The 24358-nt window shown below is 43.4% G+C and overlaps 1 protein-coding gene across 5 annotated transcripts in view; it reads left to right on the forward strand.

Annotated features, from left to right (window-relative positions):
• The window catches only part of MYO16 (myosin XVI), a 783767-nt gene that overhangs the window by 583910 nt on the left and 175499 nt on the right, over nt 1-24358 (forward strand). For all 5 annotated transcript variants that reach the window (XR_012222718.1, XM_073556817.1, XM_073556818.1 and 2 more), the window contains exons 25-27: nt 5219-5391; nt 9205-9285; nt 9415-9620. Coding sequence is in view for 4 of the 5 variants with exons in the window: in XM_073556817.1 (XP_073412918.1) it covers nt 5219-5391; nt 9205-9285; nt 9415-9620 (460 nt within the window). In the remaining variant the exon portion in view is untranslated. The remainder of the gene's footprint in view (nt 1-5218; nt 5392-9204; nt 9286-9414; nt 9621-24358) is intronic.

The raw sequence follows: 24358 nt of genomic DNA on the forward strand, positions 1-24358 counted from the left end.
CGACTTAAAGTCACTTCTCAATGTAAGTCTGAGAGCCAGAGCAATGCTTTCATAGGCTTAAATAAACAGCTTGTGAATGTTAGCCCTGCCATCTAGTCAGTCAAGAGCAGAAGATGATGGCTGGTAAGTGTATCACAGTGGCATGTAAAGGTTTGAGCACTCCTGGTCAAAATTATTGTTACTGTGAACAGTTAAGCAAGTTGAAGAAGAAATGATTTCTAAAAGGACTAAATTTAAAGAGAACACATTTCCTTTGTAATTTTGGTAACAAAAATATATATATATTGTCATGTTTTCATTTTAAAAATTACAAAAAGGAAAATGGGTCCATGCAACTTGGACCAAGGTTTCAGACCTCAATTAGCTTGTTAGGGTTATGACTTGATCACTATCATCGTTCATAGGAAATGCCAAGTAATGCAAATTTACCAGCTTTATAAAAATCCAGCCTTCTCTTACCTTGTGCCAAAAATATCCCACATGTGCCAAAAAACAGAAGCCATAGGTAATACTAAGCAGCTGCCTAGAACTCTGAAATTGAAAATGGTGGAGGCCAACAAAACATGATTAGGCATCTCAGGGTTAAGCCCAATGTATCACCAGAACCCTGGGATCCACTTGTACGCACCTCTTCCTCTCATATTGCTCTAGCTGTCCCGAATGCCAAGCTATCGAGACTGGTTCTCCAGAATCACTTAGCTGACCCATGTTTGGACTCTCTTCATTGGTCCCGCCCCAACGAGACCGTTGAGACGTTGGTTGTCCTGTTTGTACCTCCCGCTAGGAAGTTATGACCCATCCTAGATATTGGGAATTATTTCAGGAGATCAAGGGAGGAGAATTCAGTCCAACCCAGAAGGGAGGTGGCAAATATAGGAGGGGACGTGCAAAGGGTTAAAAGCTAGCTACACACTTTTAGCCCCGTTTTCTTCTGCTATGGAAGCGACATCACGTTACGTGTGGAGACGGACCAGGAACTGAGGAAGTACCTGTGGACTTGAGCGCTTCCCTTGGGCCCACATGCTATAAGAAATGGTAATTTGACTCCTATAGCTAACTGCTATTCACAACCTGTACCCTACTTTTATCTGTAACTCTGACTGTAATATCTGTACATATTTGTAGCATCTAGTGTGCCTTTCGGCAATTAAAATATCAATTAATTTTGGGCTGCTCTTTTATCTCGAAACTCGATTTCCCACATCCGTGAGTTCGGCTAGTACTTTGCGCTATCCGGGGTTGGTTTCTGACCAGATATAAGCTGGTTAACGTACTGGGCTTATATCTAGCGAAGAACTGGTGGCAGCATACCATTCTGGTGTTATTGAGGGATCCTGGCAGTGATGGATCGGAGGTTTATATACTGTATATTCCCGGCCCGTGACTGGTGATATATATACCGTCCGCACTGCAGAGTGCCCCGATAACCAGTACGTGACAGGGTAGCCTCTCTGGTGACTACTTATCCTAGGGGCAGTTCTCTGGCTGACCTGAGGGTAAGGGGGTGCTAGAGAGCTGTGACTGTGTAAGCTTGGTGACGGCGGGGTTGTTATCTGTATCCGGCTCTCTCTCGTGTGTGTCGTGTGTTTCCTTACATAGTACATCAATCATACTTTGGGGTTATGTAGGAGCCAATGGCATGGGGAAAGTTTCATGGGTAGAAGGAAGAATTAAATTAATGAAATTTCAACAAACTATTGATGCAAACATAACACCATCTGTAAAAAAGCTGAAGTTGAAAAGAGGACGGCTTCTACAAATGGATAATGATCCTAAACAAATGTCAAAATCCACAATAAACTCCCTCAAAAAGCCCAAGCTTAAGGTTTTACAATGGCCCCCACAGTCCCCTGATCTGAAAATTATTGAAAATCTGTGGCTAGACCTCAAAAGAGTATTGCATGCAAGACAATCAAGGAATTGCACAGAAATGGAAGAAGTTTCCAAGGAAGAATGGATGAAAATGCCTCAAGAAGTGAAAGACTCTTGGCTGGCTAACAAAAACCATTTACAATCTGTAATACTTTCAATAGGGGGTGCTAGTAGGTACTAACCATGCAGGGTACCAAAACTGTTGCATTGTCCCATTTTCCTTTTTGTAATTTTTAAAAAGTAAAAGATGAAAATATATCATTTTGACCAGGGGTGCCCAAACTTTTACATGCCATTGTACTGGCTTGGAATATGCTTTAATAATACCACTCCAACAGTAAAATAAAAAAACCTGCTAGAGTGGCACTTTAAATGGTCAAACCCATTCAGCTTACCATTAAACACTATTTCAATTTTCAACTATCTCATTAATTCACAACAGACCTAACACATTTTCATTTTCTTTTTCTAATATCAAAAGGGTTAAGAAAGCCCTTTTAACCTGGAACTTAATGGTGGTGTGTGGTCATCAATGTGATGTCATGTAATATATATATAAAATTGAATGTATGTCTATATGTGTTTATCACCAACCAATCACGAAGCATCTTTCACTTCACCAGAGCTGTTTAAAAGAAGCTGAGCTATGATTGGTTGCTATGAGCAACAGTTTTCCTTGCAACCAATCACTAAATATCTTTCATTTAATCAGAGTTGTTTAAATGAAGCTGAGCTGTGATTGGTTGCTATGAGCAACAGTTTTCCTTGCAGCCAATCACTAAGCATATTTCATTTCACCAGAGCTGTTTAATAGATGAAAGCTGAGCTGTGATTGGTTGCTATGAGCAACATTTTTCCCACTCCACAACACCTCAGCAGACACTGGCCGGGTGGGAGAAATCTAGCATCCCCAGCAACATAAGCTCCCAGCCATTGTCTGCCCCCAGAAAGGAGCAGAGAGCACATGACAGAAATTAAACACCCCCTCCCTGCCCATATACCCATCACACATCCTCCATCCCATAGGTACATCTTCCCTCTTAAAGTGATCTCCGGTATAGAAGTTGGGGCAAATACCTCAGCGCTCTGATTCTGACCCCAGGCTTCTATTAAAGGGATCATTGGTATGGAAGTCAGGGAAAATCCATCCAGTGCTTTGGTTTTGACCCCAGGCCCCTCTTAAAGGGATCCCCGGTATGGAAGTGAGGGCAAATCCACTCTGCGCTTTGGTACTGACCCCAGGCCTCTCTTAAAGGGATCTCCGGCATGGAAGTTAGGGTAAATCCCTCAACACTCTGATTCTCACTCCAGGCTTCTATTAAAGGGTTCATTGGTATGGAAGTCAGGGAATATCCACTCAGTGCTCTGGTTCTGACGCCAGGCCTCTCTTAAAGGGATACCCGGTATGGAAGTTAGGACTGTTCCACTCAGCACTCTGGTTCTGACCCCAGGCTGACGGGATGATGTGTGTAGTAGTCCGGTGGCTCTGGCGGGATGATGTGGGACATTAGTGGTAGTAGTCCGGCAGCTGTGACGGGACGATGTGGGATATTAGTGGTAGTTGTCCGGTGACTGGCTGACGGGATGATGTGGGATATTAGGGGTAGTAGTCTGGTGGCTTTGATGGGATGATGTGGGATATTAGGGGTAGTAGTCCGGTGGCTCTGACAGGATGATGTGGGATATTAGTGGTAGTAGTCCAGTGGCTCTGGCTGATGGGATGATGTGGGATATTAGGGGTAGTAGTCCAGTGGCTCTGGCTGACTGGACGATGTGGGATATTAAGGGTGGTAGTCCAGTATCTCTGGCTGATGGGATGATTTGGGATATTATAGTGAATGTGGCTATGCGGAGTGGGCGGGGCTATACACTCAGCTTTATATATATAGATATAATCATAATAATTTGTTATAACTAACTGTAGTTAGTTACTATGCCTGGGCAACGCCGGGCTCTTCAGCTAGTTCTAATATAAATTTACTATGTGTGATCATGTACACAAGTTTCTTTCTTTAATTACATCAAAACAATAGAGATGCTGTAAAGTACCTTCAACATCCAATTTCTGTTATCTTTGCTGGCGCTCTATTTTACATTACATTAAGAATTGCACATAGGCACATAGGTCCCTGCAATGTGAAGTGTCCAGAGAGAAGACTGTACTAATGTCTAATATATAGCATTAACAATCTTTTCCCCTATGTTCCATTTTTAAAAGTAGTTATATGAAATTGTGACATCATGCTAGTATCAGGACTCTTTGACTTATCTGATTTCTTATTCTAGTACGGATTTAAATATGTAATAGAAAAATAATAATAGGAAATAATAATGAGAAAGCTTATGTATGAATATGAACTGTATTTTTAAAATCAGATTGAAAAATATATAACATGCTAGAAATATTCATGTCATATTTATTGATCTGAAAAATCTGCCCTCTGGAGCCATGATTACCGATAAGAATAATGAATATGATCTGCCATGGTGAGAAAAATGCTGCTTATACTAATGTTTGTCTGATTTAGCAGAGCCCCAATTTACTCTATTATATATTCATAATTCAACTAGGAAAGTATTAATCAATGAATTTTATCTGGAAACATTCAATCATTGAAACCCTGTCAGGAGTTGATAAGGGATGGTATATTGTTATTTTAGGATACATACAAGAGTCAAGGTTTCAAACCATGAAATGCAAAACATCAGAAAATATAAAATGGCTAATTATTATGATTGACCCTAAAAAAGAAAAAATATACAATGTGACATAATTTTACATTAGTAAATATGTCAGTAGCTCAGTAGAATGATGTTAAAGGGGTTTTCCCACAAACAATGTACATTCTAATTAATAGATCTTGTAAAAGAAAAAAAGTCCATTATTGGATGTGTTAAAAAATGTTCCTGTGCTGAGATAATCTTATAAATGTGAACCTGCTGTGTACTGTGTAGTGGCTGTGCCTGACCGTGCAGGAACACACAGGAACATTTTTTTAAACACATCCAATTGTGGAACTTACTTTTATTCCAAGATCTATTGACTAAAATATACTTTGCTCAGTTAATGGGAAAATGCCTACCCATTGAACCCTGGGGTGTCATCATCTGAAAATATAGTTAGTTATCCTAACAACTAATTTACATTAGGCAGATTAGGGAAAACATTTTAATATACCTCGCATGTATTTTAGATGTGTTAATAAAAGCTAAGTTTTACAGCTTGTTAGAGAGGGATTTCAGTATGGGGTCCTCCCCTTTTCATTCAGATACGTAAATATATTATAGCACGGTTTGAACTTAGCCACTTTGACCATATTATGAGTGTCATAATTTTTTTTTATAGCAAGTGAAAATGTGGTGGTCAACCAGATGTTCCAGTCTAAACTGACACAAACAGGATCCCTTGTACCACCATATCCTCCACTTAAACTTAGAGGACCCAAAGCAGCCTTACTTTTAAAAAAAACATCAACCACTTCAAATGTTGAGACCAAAAGAATCTTGGAGCTCAGTAAGGTAAGACCCTTATAGGTAAAAATGGATGACTCTTCAATTATGTTTGGATCAACACTGTCATACTCAGCATGATAATCTAACATATCTAGCAAAAATGCATTGTACTCTGTAAGCTGTGTAGTTTTGCAGTGGACTTGCAAGTTCAAGGTTTAGACAACAGAAAGTTGGGAAGAAATATTTAATACATAATGAGTAGATTATTGCTATAAAATAATTCTGTGCTGTCCAAGGCACCTTTGTGAACATAACAATTATAAATATTATGTTTGTTTTACTTTTAAAGTCTATATCACTATTCTCTTTTTCTGTTGTGTATTATTTTTTATACGCTTTCATTATACAACCATAGGGTTTGTACAGATAAGTGTATTTTCCATCCTGGCACAATCTAACAAAATATTGGATTGCACATAGACCAATTTTATTTCATGGGGCTTTGCACATGTCCAATTTTTTTGCTCGGGCAAAGTCAGTATGAGAAAAGATCGCAGCATGTACGATTTACATCCATAAATCAGATTGTAATGCTGGCAATTGTAGACTTGCTGGACTTAGGGTACCGTTACACCTAGCGATGCACCAGCGATCCCGACTAGCGATACGACGTGGTCAGGATCGCTGGTGCATCGCTAGGTGGTCGCTAGTGAGCTGCCACACAGGCAGATCTCACCAGCTACATAGCGGTGGTCGGGGATCGCTACTTACCTGTCAGACGCGGCGATCCTGCGTCCTCCCGCCCGGCTCCACGCGTCGCTCGTCGGCGCCACAGGAAGCTCAGCAGGAAGTGGCCGACGAGGAATGGTCCAGGAGCTTCTCGCGCGATCAGCGATAACCAGCGGGGGAGCCGGTCGGAGGTAAGTATCACATGCAGCGATATCGCTAGCAATATCATTGCAACGTCACAAAATTGGTAACTTTACAGCGATATTGCTAGCGATATCGCAGTGTGTAACGGGGGCTTTGCCTTGGAGGGGCATGGCTAAGTGTCTACCAGGTCTTCACTAGGGCCTCTGATTGTGATAGGTTGGGCTGCCGGTAGACACCATGTACCATTCAAGGGCAGTTTCCGTGACTGCAGTAGCTGATGGGGGGGTCAGAGGCGATGGTACACAGGACTGATTGGCAAGACAGAGGCATAGTCAGACAGTCCGAGGTCGGGGCAGGCAGCAGCATAAGATCAGAGTACAAAGGTAAGGTCAGGAGTGAGGATGTCAGCCAGGACAGGTATACTAGCTGGGTCAATAACAGGTGAATCAATACAAGTAAATGCATGAACAGGACAAAAGCAGATTAACTCATTAGGAACCAACGTTTGAGCGGGGAGTGGTAGGTGGAGCTACCTAATATAGACGCTGATAGCAGATGATAGGTCGGGGAACCTAATCTCTGCATTATCTAGCAGGGTTAAATTCTAGCTGAGACTGGCCACATCCCCCTGTCACCCTGATTGAGGGAGAGGCAAGGTGCACAACAACGGGGAAAGGGAGGAGAAGCCCAAACATTAGGGAAGAGGAAAGTGGAGAACCATAGGCATATCTAATAAAACCATGTCTCGCCTCATATCTCTAAATAGGTTCCGCACCTATTGCCGAGAAGGAATCCTAGCGATAGGCCCTGGATAGGGAGGGAATGTGGTATACGCTAGTTAGCCCCCACTACAACTAAAGACAAAGAAGGTGAACAACTGAGAGGATACACTTAGCTTGAGAAGACCACCAAGATATCACACCAGCAATCCCCCAAGAAAGCAGTAGCAGACTGCTAATACTTCTAACCAGACACAGGGAAATTGAGCTAACACCAGCACCTTGCTAAAGAGACTGAAGGTATTTAAACCTTCAGCAAGTGTGTGTTAATTAGCAGCAGAAGATGGAGTTAACTGTTGAGTCCTAGAGGGAAAAGGATACCACTCCATAACAGAGATACAAAAATCAAAAAGGTGCTTGTAGAGTTAATCACATTGACCTTCTACAGCCAGATCCAGGACGACTCTCTTTCACATCTGACACACCTGTAACACCCCTTAAAGCTAAATGAATGCCACAAGAAAATACAGCAGTGCAGCATGAGGCAGACAGGCGGAACAGCCTGATGCAGGGAGAAACCGCACAGTGCGTAGAGAAGCACCGAGGAGGCATGCAAGTTACCATCATGACCCAGGTCACACTTGACCATGCAAGTCTATGGTTCATGGAAAATATCACACAGCAGTCGGATGACATCCAAGTTTGGACCAATTTTCATGAACTGACAGAATGGAGAAGATGGAGAATTTTTCTTCCTATGTTCTCCTCATCTGAAAAAATTGGATCACACTCTGATCATAATCTAATCAGAGTATGATCAGACTGTAATTAACATAATCAGACCAATTTTCTCAGATGAGAGAAAATACAGTATTGTGACCTTAGCCATATACTCTGGGTAAAACAAAATATGTTCAGCTTTTATGCAGTATATCAACACATATTTTAGGACTGTACACATTTTTGAATGCTAATGAGTAGGAAAGGGAGGAGAACAAATAATCTAGAGCCTACATTTTTAGTCATACAATACAGAATGGTTGTAACCCCAAGGAAATAACAAAGGGTCGGGGAAGGAAGTCCTTTGAAGCATTAGTAACAGCAACCAAAGAATGGACAATATCGCCCCTTTAGTCTTGATGTCACATATTTGTTTATTTGGTACCATTTCCTGTCAAGTAATGCACAATGTCAGTTTGATTGGTAAAACCTACCATAGATGTGGGATCTCATGTATGATAGCAAGAACAAGGCATTCTGTCAGACACATGAATATGATAGTACAGATTGCATTCAGCTTCCTCTCCTTCACTGACCATGCAGAAAGAGAGAACTGTGCAGATATGAGCATTTGCACTTATTTTCCTAATGATCAGGAAGAGTGCTGTATAAACACTCTTCTTAGTGATTAAAGAGGTGATCACCTTACAGAAAATATTCATCTCCAGCTGAAGTCTGTTATAACATAAGAAAACCCTCTTTACTGACCATTCTCTGGTGCAGCTCTGTCTCTGGCATTCCTCCTGTCCATTATTGGCTGTGACACTGACTTGTAGCTCAGTGACTCTGAAGGGGGCATTCCATCTACATGGACAGAGACACAGAGCTAACTGATTGGATGCCATGCTATCGACATGACGTCAGCGCCACAGACAATTCCAGACACTGGGAGGAGGACCAGTGACTCAATGCAGGAGCACTGATGGTGAATGAAATGCAATTTGTTATAACAAACTGCAGCTGGGGACAAAGATTTTCTGAAGGGTGACAACCCCTTTAAGGAAGTGGTCAGATGAATCTGGCACTGCTTTTCTAACATTAACTTTACGATGCAGGGACATTTTATCAAGAGTTTTCTTGCTAAAATATGAATGTTTTGATTTGGTATATGGAATAATGTGCAGTTACACATTATATTGATGACATAATGTACATTGTATAATTTTAGATTACTTATTTTAAAATTGCAATTTTTGATAGGTTAAAATTGTATGCAAATATAATGGAAATTTGAGAAAAAAATATTAAATGATTCTCCCTTGTGCTGAGATTCAGTCACCATTTTCCTGTTTACCTAAAATGATGTATGGTTGATCAATGCAGTGTACAAAGGGCTTTACCTTTTCTTACATTATCAGGGGTTTCCTTTCATTTAAATTCCTTGACCTTTACTGTTATAATGTTGCCAATTAAATGAAGAGAACCTATTTGAGTTATTAATTCATTTTAATGATGTGATTTTCTGTCTTTTTTTTCTTTACTATTTCACTGTTTTTCTTCTGTCTAGTTGATCAAAAAGAAAGGGTCGTATTCATTTCTCCAAAAACTGGAAAGAGGAGGGCCAACCACTGTGGCTATACAACTCAGGGTTGGTATATTATGTTAAAGAATCTTTACATTGAATGAGAAAGTCAGACCAGAACATGTGTATTGAGGTTTTTTGTGGATCAGCTGATTTTTGGTGAACAAGTCCTCTCTGTTTGTCTCTGTCATACAGAAAACTCTCACAGAGCTGGTTGCAAAGATACAATCCAGCACATTACATCTTATGCATTGTATCAAGCCTAACAACTCTCAGCTAGCTGAAACTTTTGATAATTTTTATGTGTCTGCTCAACTGCAATATATTGGTGTTCTGGAGATGGTGAAAATAATAAGACATGGTTACCCCATACGCCTGGCATTCCCTGACTTCTTGTCAAGGTAAGTCCAAAGGTCAGTTATTTTAACAAATGTTGGCTTTGCATTTCAGATATAATTGTCCAGGAGATTGTATATATAGATTAGGAATGAAAAGGCAGGTACACAACATGCAAATGAAGCACGCATGCACCTCTTAGAGTCAACACAATTAAATAAAAGTGGCTAGTTTAGACCCCAAAGGTTTAACATTATTACCTTTTATTCCCAAGGTTTTGAAAACCTTACTGCAGAAAACAATTTACCATCATGTCATTTCTATGACATACAGTATATACAGTATGGAAGCTCGGCACTCAGAAGCCGGCAATAGAAGCGATGAAGATTTATTTAAAAAATCCAAAATTCTATGTGTGACTGCGGTCACGTTACCACAGCACTTCTTCAACGTGCACTTGGTACCCATGACAATCCGTTAAATGCTGATGAAGGTCCGGGACACAGGGCCGAAACGTTAATATTATTTGGTTTATTGGATTGCTTCAATAAATCTTCATCACTTCCAGCGCATTATTCTGAGTGTCGTGTTTCCATATGTATGTCTTATGGATTGGATCCCTACTCAAGCACCTCTTCCCTCATGGAGTGATGTATGCTATCATCCATGTCATTTCGTTGAGGGATATTCCTTGTGGAATACAACTCCAAGCCTGATACTGTCAAGTCAAAAAGTGGCAAAGCACAGTATAGAAAAAAATTGCTTTCAAAAACTCTTCAAAAGCACCTCAGGAAATGTTTCAGGCAAAAAAAACACCTCCAAACCCCAACCTCCCCTCCTCCCCACCAAAAAGGGATCATCTTCTGACATGGATTCTTTAAAAAAAACTCATCTGATTTTTCATCCTATAAAAACTCTGTGTGAACCTGTCATGATCCATGCTGGATCAGAACTGATAAAAAGCACAGGTAACCTTTTTTTTTCTTAAGCTGTGCTAAAGTTTGGTTTTTGCCCCAGTGGCCATTAGGATTATTGCACTGTGGTGTCGTTTGTTCTAAGTTTGCCCCCGATGGTGGTGAGCGTCATTGCACTCTGGTTTCTTTAGTTAAGTGCACATGATTATAATGCAGGTGTGATTGCTCTGGCTCTGCTATAAAAGAGTCACAGGTGTTGCAATCAGTGTTGGTGATATTGTTCATTTCAACCATGCTTGGTGGAGGAAGGAGCTGGAGAGCGTTCCTTGCAGCACTGTCTTAGCCCTGGTGTGGAAGGAGTCATAGGGGATTTCCTTGTAGCTATGACAGAGCTTGGTGGCAGCGATTCAGGAGGAGAGCTGCATTCTGGTGGTGGACTCTGTTGCCAGGAGCAAGTGCAGCAGAGTAAAGCTAAGTGGTGTTTCCCCGTTTGTGTTTTTCCGTAGTGTGTATTAGTACAGCAGTGGGGCTAGTGCCTGTGCCACCCAGCTCCCTAGCAAGGGATAGGTGTAGGGTGTGCTAGGGTGACAGGTTACTGATTGGCGCCCGGTGCGGAACCGCCATAGGGAACGTTAGGAGCATTAGGGACACTGACTCAGGGGAGTGCAGGAGGTCTCCACGCCCCCTTTCCCTATCGCAGGGCCCATCATTGTAACTGTTTCCCCTTTTCCTGTGTCTTGTTGTTTTAGCTACCGGCCTGCGGGTCGCGTCACACAGGACAGTATCACGTGCCGCGTCTTGTTGTTTTAGTTACCGGCCTGCGGGTCACGTCACACAGGATGGGTCATCGTGACAGGACCTCGCCTAAGAAACAGAAGCTAGCAAATGATTAGCTGAGCTTGATGTTGTCATCTGTACATCTTTACTGCAGGTGACATTAGCTGCGATGTGGGATTATGGTAAATTAATAATGTTTCTGGTAATATAAAACAGGCCTTTAGCATTCATAAAGTTTATGTTCAGCACCTCTCATATCTTACAGGCTTATATTTCCCTTTCATTATTATTTAAGAAGAAACTTCTCTGCACATCAAATGTATAGTGATGCTCATTAAATGGAATATGACATTCCGCATGCCCCTAATCCACCACCATGTGTTTATTTTTGTGTTAACCCCCTGACTAAAGAGCCCTCCATACAGTGTAAGTAATTAGTGTATGACAAAAATAATTTTAAACATTTGTTTCCTTTATGCTAATTAGTGTCAGACAAGTTGAGGGGGCCTTGGTTTCCCCAGACTAGTCATCCAACTAGTCATGTTACCGTGACACTTGTAAATCATGTTATCATACCCACAGGGCCATGATAACATGACTAGTAGGATGACTAGTCATCAGTCATACTAGTTAGAGTGAGAATGATCCTGGGGGCTAAGTGTGACATTTAGATTATTACAAAATATTAGAAAATTACTATAGATCTTATTTTATAGCACAAATAAGTAGCGATAATATAAAAATCCTGTCAAGTAAGTATTGTGCTGATATATGGTAAGGTAATGTTTTACCAAGTATTGCCTTTACATCTTTGTCAGTATGTGACTTTGTTTTCCAATAATGTTTATAAACTACATGGTGCCCAAGCATAAAGATGATTGGTACGCTGTTATACACAGAAAAATACTAATATCACAGTAGTTTATTATGCAATAAGCATATGACCAGACTCATGATTTGAATATTTTAGCAAGATGAGGTCAGCCAGACTCTTTTTCGCAAGACCTTTCACATAGCTGAATATTTAATCCCACAGACAACGTTCAAAGTTTTCTGCACTTTTTCATGGCTTTTGAAAAACTACAGCAGGAATGTTATATTTTGCTGAAAGGCTTTTAAGTGCATATGAGGTCAGTATGCTTTAGTATCCCTCCTGTTCATACTTAATGTTAATTTATTTTATTGTATCTATAATTGTAATAAAATAAAATAAGGAAATGGAGTGGTTACATTAATACTGTACTGTAATTTTATTCTTAGCATCTGTTATTTTTAGCTGTACTCACAATCTAACACTGCATGAAATGAATCAATGGATGTCACAGTATTTCTGCTTTGAACTGAGTGCTCTTAACATCACCCAGCTGTATTACATTGCATTGTAAAAAGGTATTGCAGGTTAATAAATTATTGCTTCTTAGCGTGATAGGAAATAAATGCTAGATCAGTGTGTGTCCCAAAACTGAGACCCCATCAAATTGATAGAAATAGAGCCTTGTGTTCTCCGTTCTTCCCTGCCCATAAGATAGCTGCCAGAAGAAGTTGAATAGAGTGGCTTGTCACAACGCTTCATTCACGCCTATTATACTGATTATGATTGTTTATTACAGTGTTGCGATCATCATATATTCAGTGGCATAAATTTTGAATATAGCAGTTCTGGTGATCACTCTTTTTATTAATTGGAGTCACGGCCTTGCACTTTTCTGTTTTTTCATTTTTGACTTTCCATCCCCTTATTCCAAGAGCCATAACTTTTTTATTTTTCCATTAATATAGCGGTATGAGGCTTGTTTTTTGTGGAATTTTGGAATGATATCATTCATTTTATTATGTAATGCACTGGAAAGGAGGAAATAAATTCCAAGTCCATTGAAATTGCAATAAAGTGCAATTCCACTATTTTTTGGGGGGATTTTATTTACCAGGGCTGGATTTCATAATGTCAGGATCATAATGTCAGGCACAGGAGTCTTCAGCAGATCCCAGGCTGTCATGGGAACCCATCGGCGTCCTGCAGTCATGTCATGGGTGCACCGATGGAAGCATGGAATGATGAACCCCCTTGCTAATGCATGTTAAATGTGGCTGTCAGAGATTGACAGTGGGATGTAACAGGTTAACAGCCGTTACATCATGATAGAGGTTCATGATGGCTAATTAAATCAGCCATCATGTGCAGAGAAAGGTGAGGGGTCGGCATACGAGCCCACATCAAAGGCAGGGGCAATACTTTTAACCTAAAACTATGTAAAAGGTCGTGAAGGGATTAAAGCATACATTTTCATTTTAGTTAAATTTTCTGAATATGCCGTTATATGTGTGTCCATGAAAAATAGTACTATTTCTTGCCGTCAAGACTTGTATTGTGTATTTTTTTTTTCCAGTTTCCCCTTTGTACCCTCTATCTATTATTCAGTTGTCTCTGAGTTAGTGGTTGGAGATAGAAAGTACACAAAAACTTGAGAGATTCCTACTTTTCTTTATCTGTAGCATATGGAGAGAAGTGGTCATTTGGAGGTCAGGACTGAGTGGGCTGTGATTCCAGCACTCCAGTGAAATACATTTTCTAAAACCTGTAGCTCGATCTGCCTGCCTTTCTGCCTATCCTCTCATTGTGTTTGATGCCCTTCACTCCTTCTCCCCTTTTCCCATCTCAGTAGAGTATTTTAGGAGGCATAACCTGACACTTTGCTTTGGTGGCAGTCCATCTTGCTTTGCTCAAGATGGATTTGTTCTGTTTTTCAGAGCAGATGCTGAGTTTGTGAGACGGTAGGAGAAAAGAAGTGCCTCATAACTAGATAATCAGAGTTTCCTCATAATGAAATATGCCAAATTTCTCATATTTGCCTCAAATAGCAAAGTTTGCTGAAATGACAGTGACCATTTAACAAAATTTGATTGTCCAAAATTGAAGACCCCATTAAAAACAATTGCAATATTGTGAATTTTTCCCACAGACACTTCTACACAGAGTACAGCCCAATTTACAGGCTGAGTATAGAATATAAATTGTGTACAGTGGCGCTAAAGTGCACAAGAGTTTTAGCAGCAAAAACACAATGCAATAGCCACCCAATTGTCAGTGATAATCTAATAAAGGATAATAAATACAGTTTGCACTAAAAACTTCTTGTTTCAGAATGGGATTGCAAAAATGCGATTCAGATTCAGTTTAAAAAAACTTCAGTGTTGTAAGTACTCATCAGTGTGCCACATATAGTAGGTGAATAAAATAGTTAGTAAATATACAAATGAATGTCAGTATAAATTAGTTACTAAGATGTTAGATAGTGATATATTGCCACTAGAGATGAGCGACTTTGCCTTTTTTGGGGTCTAGTCGGGTTTCGTGAAACCCGACTTTCGCAAAAGTCGGGTCAAACGAAATCGGCCGATTATCGTGAAAAGTCGAAGGTCGACTGAAACACGAAACCCAATGCAAGTCAATGGGGAAGCAAAGTCGGTAGGGAGTGGAGGACAGGAAACACACCTACAGTGCCCTTTTGAATACCAAAAACATCACTTCTGATTACTGAAGCTTTTCAAACTTAATTTACTTCATAATACTAGTTACGCACTGAAAAATGGGGGTTATTTGGCTAAATTTGTGGGGGGGGTAGGGCTGGCTGCAGGTTTTCATGTGCCCTGGGCCAAAGAGCGCCTCTTTAACACATACCACAACTCATGATGCTCCAATACCGCAGAGAAATAGCGGCATAGTACAATGAAAAATACTTCACTTTTTACATCTCATGACTGATATCCATTTTTAATAGCTCCAAAAACGGACAGTATATTACTCCATACAGTATTATGGCCACCACATAGTGTGCTATACAGAGTAATGAGGCCCATATATTTCTCCATACAGAATCATTGGTCCCATATAATGTTCGATACAGTATATGATGAGCTCCACATAATGCTACAGTATATGTTGGTCCCCATGGATGAAGCTCCACTGTTTTATGGGCCCAAATAATGCTCCATACATAATTGGCCCCATTTCTAATGCTATAGTTTATAATGTGCCCTGTAAATGCTGCTCCAGTGTCTGATGTCCACCTTTGGAATGCTCCAGTGTCTGGTGGGACCCATATATCATTCTCCAGAGTATAGTGATCCCCAAAAATTGCTGTCCCAACATTGAAAACAATTAAATAAGTCTCCTCGCTATGGAATCCCTGTACTAGTCTGGACTCCTCGTCATCCCCATCATCCATCTCACTGCACTTGGCTGTTTAGGCAGAGGGCGTACAGACGTGATGTCATTGCGCTCTCTGATCAGACTATCACTGTCAGGAAACGCGGAAGACGTCATGGCAGTGGAGCAGGGAGAGGTAAGTATTTCAACTTTGCAAGTGCTGTGATCCTGAGCAAGCAGGGGGGGCCCACTCGTTGGCGATGGCAGTGGCACAGGGCCCCTCTAATAGTACGGCGGTGTGTCTGATGGCGGGTGGGGGTGGGGTGGGCCCTCCCACCGGCAGAGACACTTTTGCGTACTATGAGGAGCCCTGTGCCAGGGCCATCGCCCATGAGTACAGTATGCCCCCCCACCAGCTCAAGGAACCTGCACTTTCATCTGCACCTTCCTCTTTGTCACCATGTAAGGTGGTATAGTAAGCGGGAAGGGGAACCTGAGTTTCCTCTGGGTCAGATTCTGGCTGTGTAGAGTGTGAGGGGAATGTAGTGGTCAGGGTTAATGTACCAGCAGAATCATCTAGCTGTGGCTGGGCATCAGTGCACTTGTGGCGTCCCCAGGAGTACGGTCGCCACAGTGGCATTACCTTCCTCCTAGGGAGTGTGGTGTCATGCTTGGGAGCAACGAAGGATCTCTCTAGCAGTTAAACCAACACACAACACATTTCCCACTCCACGCCAGCAGGGAGACATCTGAACATGACTGCTGAGGAGCTGCTCTCTGTGGTCGGGAGGAGGTAAGGTAGGCCATTCTGTGCAGGGAAGGGGAAGTGTGTGGACATGAGAACGGGAGCTTGAGGATGAGCAGAGTTAAGGCTCACTCCTAGCTTGAGTGCATGGTCCGGATTCCGGTCTCCGAGTTTGTAGGGACACTGACGTTCCTGCAGCAGAATCCGGAGGAAGTAGCAGCTGTAAATGCTCTGTACCCAACTGAGGCTCAGAGGCCCCAGCATCGACGTGTGTGAGCCAGAAGGAAAAGGCTAAGGCTGCCAGCCATACGAGAAAGTTCCAAAAGAGAGTCAACAGGGGGAACTTCATTGAACTCAGCACTGCGAGTACCTCAGATAAGCACTAGAATGGAGGCCACACTACCTATCTGCAGAGAGAGAAATCCAAATTGGCTTCCAGGCTGACCAACTCCTTCTCCATCTGTACTCTGGGTCCTGGACAGCACCTACCAAGTACAGGTAACGGAACTGCTCGACTGTGTCTATCATCTTTCTCCTGCGCCTGGCGCATGGCTCAGCTACATCCTGCACTGCACACCATCTCCTAACTCTTTCAACTGCCCTGCGACTATGGCCCTTCCTGTGCAGGTCTTCTACATCTTAGCTGCACCACAACATCTGTCCCAGAGAAGCGACACTGCAGCGCTGGTCAATCTAATCAGAAACCAGAGGTGGCGTCACGTATCATTCACCTATAAACGTAATTCACCCCTTTGCATGGACGCCCAGGGCCATGGAACGGGTCACCACCACCGTGACACATCCCTGTGAGACACCGGCCCGGTACCGATTAACCCCACTGCCCTGGCTGGCCACCCACACTCCATGTCAGATTCATCTTGGACTGGGGAATTCACTATTTGACTTGATAACCCAGGCATGGTATGATAGAAAGAGCTACATGGACTAATGTCAAGTGTGGCCTGCTGCCTCATTCAGTTTGGGTGGGGTGCAAGACACAAGGAAAGGGGTTCTTCCTGACCAGGAGCCAGCACTTGACCACTCAGTGCTTGCATTTTTTGAAACTTCAGAAGAGGCGGGCATATTTGATGGAGTCTGTTTTGGCAATGTAAGCCAAAAGCAGTTCCTCATGCTTCGCCTTTAAAAGCGGTTAACCTACTCCCAGAAAAGGTATCATTCCAGGCATTCCGGAGCCAGACCATGACGCAGGCTCAACACCTCCTGCCTTAGCTGTTATTGTGCTTTTGCCACTACCAGCAGATGCACCACCACCATCATCACCAGCTGGCCCCACGGCGCCCACGTCCGCGGCCTCTTCCACCAAACTTCAAAATTTTGCACAAAATAGACACAAAATAACATCAGATATATGGCACTGTATCAGAAATGTACAGTTCTATTCAGTCAAAGGATAATTGTCAATCTCCATATATATTCCATCAGTCACACAGGGACGCTCACAGGCTCAATATGGATTAGACAAGAATATAAAAAAGTAGACAAAGTGTACAGTATCATCAGATAGCAGGTATATATAGCATAGTTTAAACATTAACAATGTACGTCTATATATCAGGAGTAGTGTTGAGCCACCACGCTAGTGTTTTGGTTCGTCACACAGGAGGCAAGTTTGTCGAATGTTCGTCGAACCCAATTGAAAACAATGGCAGGCACATACAAACACATAGAAAGGTGCCCCAAAGCAGAGAAAATGCTCAGAAGACAAAAATTACATATGGAAAAGGGCAACTACATTTAGAAAAGAGGTGGAGGAGTAAAAGGAGGAGGTGAAGGAGACACAGATATAGGCTTGTCATTCCCTTATGAAGTCAAGAAAGGCTGGAATAAAAATGTAAAATACCAACCAAAAAAAAAAAATTCTGAAATCGAATACGATCGTATACCGTCGGACTTCCCACCAGTAAATTATGCCAACTGGCGATCGGGCGGCGTTTTTCCCACGAACCTCCAAACAGCGTCCATGAAGGCAAAGTATTTGCTTTCCGGGGGCAGTATGATTGCAAAGCTGAAACTTAAAGGAATGTCCAAAAGGGCACCACCAGGAGTGGAGCTTGCGGCTTAATAAACCACAACCATGCCACCTCAAGAAAAGATGCACATATTGAAAGCTTTGTCGATTGTGTGTGTGGTGTGGTATGTCCATTTGTAGTTGTGCTAGCAATTTGTCAGCTTTATTCCGTTAACGAACGAGACTCCGGCATGCCCCCGCGGTACGCATCAAGCTTACTAGAGGGATATGCGAGGCTCTGGCACTATCATGGTCTATCATGGCGTTACATGTCCGGGGCTGCATGAGCGCTACACTGAAAGGATCAACTTTTTTCGCTTACAGGTGTAGATAACCAGCAGAACACCGTTAGTGATGGGGATCTGTGATTCCAATTATTCCCCGCGAACGATGATTTCCCAGTAAGTGCAGGTTAACCGCAATTCCTGAATTAGGCCTAACCGGCATTCCTGAAAAGATGCAAAAATTACGTGTCCAAACCACAGTTGCTGTAGCTTGCTTAACAGCTCGGTAGCCGTTCTCAGGCCCAGTATGGATTCAACAAGATTCTAGAAAGTTGATAAGGGGTACAGTTTCACTGGGTAACACGTATATATGTAGCATAGTTTACACATTAAAAACCTATTTCTATATATCAGGAGGCAGGCTCAGACGGTGTCAGGCCCAGTATGGATTAGACGTGATTGGACAAAGGTGAGAAAGGGTACCGTATCACTGGATAACAGGTATGTATAGCATAGTTTACACATTAAAAACCTATGTCTATATAACAGGAGGCAGGCACAGACGGTCTCAGACCCTATATGGATTAGACGTGATTGGACAAAGGTGAGAAAGGGTACATTATCACTGGATAGCAGGTATATATAGCATAGTTTAAATATTTAAAATCTCCATGTTCTCAGTATGGATTAGACAACAATCTAAAAAGTAGAAAAAAGGAAATGTATTTGAAGCGTACACCAGTGTACACTTTTGGTGGTACTTTTAAATCTTCATATATATTTCTGTCTCAGTAAGACAGTCCAGACTCTCTGCAATAGGAAATGAGATGCATACAATTACTGACATAAATTCTAGTGATTGCAGAAATCTAGGAATTCCTATTCACGGGATAAACTTCCATCACAATTCTCAGAGGCGATGCAGACCCTCAATTAATTAGTGTGTGGAGACATCGAAAACCTTTCTTTGTGAAGAAAGTGTTGCTGTATCGCAGTACCATTGATCCCATCGCCATTACTCATATCCATATAATTTTGATCACAGGAAGAGATGTAAACATGGTGCTCCCTGCCTATCATGCTCTGTCACGTAACTTTGGAGTGCAAAAGACAGAAGCCACAGGCCGTAGGCGATTCATTTGGATTGGCATGAGAGGGCACATTTAAAAATGTGCGCTGGAACGTCACACGTCTGTTTGTAGGGGGAGTTGGAAGTTTCGCCCCCAGCAGTTCGCCCCCAGCATTTCGCCCCCAGCAGTTCGCCCCCAGGTACACTTCGCCCCCGAACATTTCGCCCCCAGCATTTCGCCCCCAGGTTGTTTCGCCCCCGCACATTTCGCCCCCGCACATTTCGCCCCCAGCAGTTCGCCCCCGCACATTTCGCCCCCGCACATTTCGCCCCCAGCAGTTCGCCCCCCATGTTTCACCCCCGGATGTTTCGCCCCCAGCAGTTCGCCCCCGGATGTTTCGCCCCCGGATGTTTCGCCCCCAGATGTTTCGCCCCCAGCAGTTCGCCCCCGGATGTTTCGCCCCCAGCAGTTCGCCCCCGGATGTTTCGCCCCCGGATGTTTCGCCCCCGGATGTTTCGCCCCCAGCAGTTCGCCCCTGGATGTTTCGCCCCCAGCAGTTCGCCCCCGGATGTTTCGCCCCCGGATGTTTCGCCCCCAGCAGTTCGCCCCCGGATGTTTCGCCCCCAGCAGTTCGCCCCCGGATGTTTCGCCCCCAGCAGTTCACCCCTGGATGTTTCGCCCCCAGCAGTTCGCCCCCGGATGTTTCGCGCCCAGCAGTTCGCCCCCGGATGTTTCGCCCCCAGCAGTTCGCCCCCAGCAGTTCACCCCCGGATGTTTCGACCCCAGCAGTTCGCCCTCGGATGTTTTGCCCCCAGCAGTTCGCCTCCAGCAGTTCACCCCCGGATGTTTCGCCCCTAGCAGTTCGCCCCCAGCAGTTCGTACCCGGATGTTTCTCCCCCAGCAGTTCGTCCCCGGATGTTTCGCCCCCAGCTGTTCGCCCCCTGATGTTTCGCCCCCGGATGTTTTGCCCCCAGCAGTTCGCCCCCGGATGTTTCGCCCCCAGCAGTTCGCCTCCAGCAGTTCACCCCCGGATGTTTCGCCCCCAGCAGTTCGCCCCCAGCAGTTCGTACCCGGATGTTTCGCCCCCAGCAGTTCGCCCCTGGATGTTTCGCCCCCAGCAGTTCCCCCCGGATGTTTCGCCCCCTGTCAGTTCGCCCCCAGCAGTTCATCCCTGGATGTTTTGCCTCTAGCAATTTGCTCCTGGATCTTTCGCATCCAGGAAAAACCTGCCTGAACTGAACATTGGCAGGTTTGCTTATCACTAATAATACACCATATGAGTCTAAGATATACAATTCTGATCAAATTAGTTTTTTTTATTCTCAAACTTTGTTTTCTAGATGAGTAATTTTACAAACAGACAGGAAAATAGTAGGATTTCATTGGTTACTAAGGAGGTCGTGCCCCCTTGGGAGCAGAATGGTTCCTGGCTCCCTATGATACATTCAGGGCTGCTTGTTCACAGCCCTCTGCAAAGCTCCCCTTCACCCTCCACTCATGTGCTCTGTCCTGGACAAGAGGAGGGCTCCCCCTGCCTGTGTAAAGCCGTTACAGGACGGAACACATAGGGGGGGCTTTGCAGAGGGCTGTAAACCAGCAGCCCTTTATACATCATAGGGAATATATTGTTAGCTGCATGCTCCTGTGCAGCCACGCCCTCTAGAATCCATCCACAAGTACTGCTACTAAGGAGAAACAACCTCCTTAGCAACCACTGAAATCCTGCAGCACATGGAGCTTTAACTTGGATGAGACTTTTCACACAGAAGTGAAGCTGCTGGAAGGTCTCCTTTGGAAATGAATATCATGGGCACAGGTACTATAACATAACATGTTTTTTGCAGAGTTATGCTTTAACTGTATATATCAAAACTGTTTTAACAAGAAACATAAAAAGGTATAGAGGGGAAGGATTAGAGAAAAAGAGAAAATACAAATTGCAGGTTATAATGCTTGAATTATTTTACAGCTAAAAACACTGCTCTCAAAACATACAATATGTGACCATGAACTAAAAATCAAAGATGTAGGCAATGCCTCTCAGATAATCCATCAAGCTTCTATTATCGAAATCTTGCACGATACGTTTAACCCTTGCTGAAATTGCAGCATACTTTTTGTTTCTTGCAGCGATGGGATTTCCTGCTATCATCTGAATAATTTCAAAACTATGGAAAAGAGTACCACATGTTTCTCGAAAGCTACGGTGCCATCCTTCGACATCATTATTTGTTCGCTGTTGATCATTCAATGTTCGTTCATACACATTCCAGAATTGAACTGGAAACAAAGGTGCTTGACGTCCTCTGCGATTCATTCGACCGATATAGCTGTCTTCAAAATAGTTGGCAATAGGTATTGCTTCTTGTGGAAAGTCAGGATCTTCCACCAATTCTTCAAATGATTGCACAACATTCTGTGGTGGTAGAAAGGCTAGGGCAGGTATCATGCGTATCCAACGGGCAAATTCATGGTCACCTTGGTATTGCATCTTGAGTCCTTCATTTTGAACTTTACGCCAAACCGACTGTGATAGGTGGAAAAAGCAACCAGTCTTCACAAGGTTGGGGAATTCACTTTCAAATGCCTGTATTGCAGCTAGTTCAAAATCCAACATCAGGTTGTCTGGCTGCAGTCCAGGCTGCAAGTTCTTCAGCTCTTGCAGCAACCTCTGGTATGTAGAACGGCTCTTGTCTGTCAGCAAGGTGAACACTACAGGAACAACAAGGCCACTGTGGACTACATGGATTGTGTAAAGTTGCTTAAACAAGGCTGGTGTAGTGAAAAACATGCCATCAGCAAACCACTCTTTACTTTGTGCCAGTAGATGGAGATTGTCTCTTGTTCCAAATATCAACATACGGCTGTGTCCATTTCCTAATTTAAAATGAAAGTATTAGTAGAGGAAATAACAGAAAAAGTGTAACAAGCAGCAGACAGAGTTTTGGGATAAATTCACAAAAAAAATATCCTAATCAGAAGCCTCTGTTCATATCTCACATTAAATACTCACATTTTGCTCCAGATTTTCTGATTTCATAATAAAAAAACTGAAGCAAAATCTAGTGTGAAGGGGCCAACCAATAGTTTTTTACAACATATATTGTCCCAGTGGAAAATTATATATTTTTGTTTAAAATTAAAATTACTTCCAAACTTGAAATAGGTCACATTTTTAGGGTACCTTTAGACCCTTCAACTAGACGGCCGTTCAGCACGGCCGATCGCCACTATGCTGAACGGGCCGTCTAGTTGACAGCCGCATCCAGACGCGGCGTGTGGCTGGACGTCTGAATGAACGACTGGGCGGTCCGCCCGCCTGAATGGGGCATTCCATTCAGGCGGATGGGCACGCTAGTCGTTGGGTGGGCAGCGCGGACGTTCGTGACGTCCGCGCTGCCTATGCTGTCTCATTGAGAGGATTGTGCAGGACGCAAAAAACGCCAGTAAAATCACCAGTGTGCTTTTGGCCTAAGGCATAACTGAATGGTCCATTAGGCTGGGGTCATATGCAGCATTAATGTGTAAATCCCATCCACATGCTGATGAAAAAATTTTGTTTACAAAAAAAAACATGCAGTGCAGCATGTCAATGTATGCTGCCATTATACAAACAAAATTCCAGCCATTCAGACAAGGGGCTGAAATCCTGCACTAAAACCTGCACCTAAATCCATAGAGTTAAGTAAAGATTTTGATACAGAATTAGGGTACCACAATAGTGGCCACAATTGCAGGCACAAATAGATTCCTATGGGATCTCCAATTGCTACCACAATTACAGCCGCTGCGGAGATGCCGCTCCACAATCCCCTTCCGTCAGTGGGCACGAGGCCTCAGGCTTTATCCAGACAAGCTGGATTTACAGGTGTATTCCGTGCTGTGTTTCCTGCCTGAAACCCGCCCTTTCATGTCTATGGTGCGGGTTACGGGCGGATTCCGGCCGGGGCCGGAAAACGCCCCACCGGAAAATAGCTTCAAAGCTATTTTCCGGCGGATCCCGGAAGGAATGGGAATGGGCAAGAGGGAAACCTCCCGAAAAATGCCTGCAAACCACGCCAAATACGCTCGGTTTAGGCCATAGCAGGGCATGGCCACGCCCATAGCAGAGCTTGGCCACGTCCCCTATTTGCAGAAGCGTTTTGCCAAAGCGCTTGCAAAGTGCTTAAAAAGTGCTTGGAAGCAGCAGGCAAAACGCATCTGCAAATCATGGCGTATCTCACCTGAGCTCCGGAGTTCAGCCCGACCTGTCCACAGATCTGCAGGACTGAACTACGAGAGCCGAGGAATCAGCCGGCGATGGCAGTTCAGTCCGTGCATGCCGCAGACAGGCGAGGCTGAACTCCGGGGCAGCATCCAGGACAGGTATGGCCAGTACAATGCTGCATATTTGGAATTAGTGATGGCCGGTCCGATCACTGAAGATCGTAATTTATTACGATTTTCAGGCTGATCGTTATTTTAAATTACGATCCGATTTGTAGCCAGATCATGATGATGATCTGAATTAGAAATCGGAATCCTCCGTAATCTGAAAACACTGTCTGGGCATACACTCCCGAACAGTGTGCGCATATATATATATATATACACACACACACACACACTAGACAGGTGTACAGCGTGTGTGCATATTTAGCTTTAGTAAATGGCTCCAGGCTGCGCTGTTAAAAAATAAACAAACCCAGTTACTCACCTCTTTCTCCAGTGTCCAGTACTGGCTCCGGATCCTAGCCCAGCAGTGCAGGGAATCCCGAAATCCAGGCGGCGCATCGCCGCCTCTGTGCCTGCCGTACTATAACTACAGTGGAGAGTGATCCCAGGACCGCTCACTAGACGGTCCTGGGAAAGCACCACATCACGTCACAGAACAGCCCGGCACATGTGCAGAGGTGGT

Source organism: Dendrobates tinctorius, unplaced genomic scaffold (genome assembly GCF_039654945.1).
Source record: "Dendrobates tinctorius isolate UK_male_01 unplaced genomic scaffold, ASM3965494v1 ptg000240l, whole genome shotgun sequence".
Taxonomy (NCBI): Eukaryota; Metazoa; Chordata; class Amphibia; order Anura; family Dendrobatidae; genus Dendrobates; species Dendrobates tinctorius.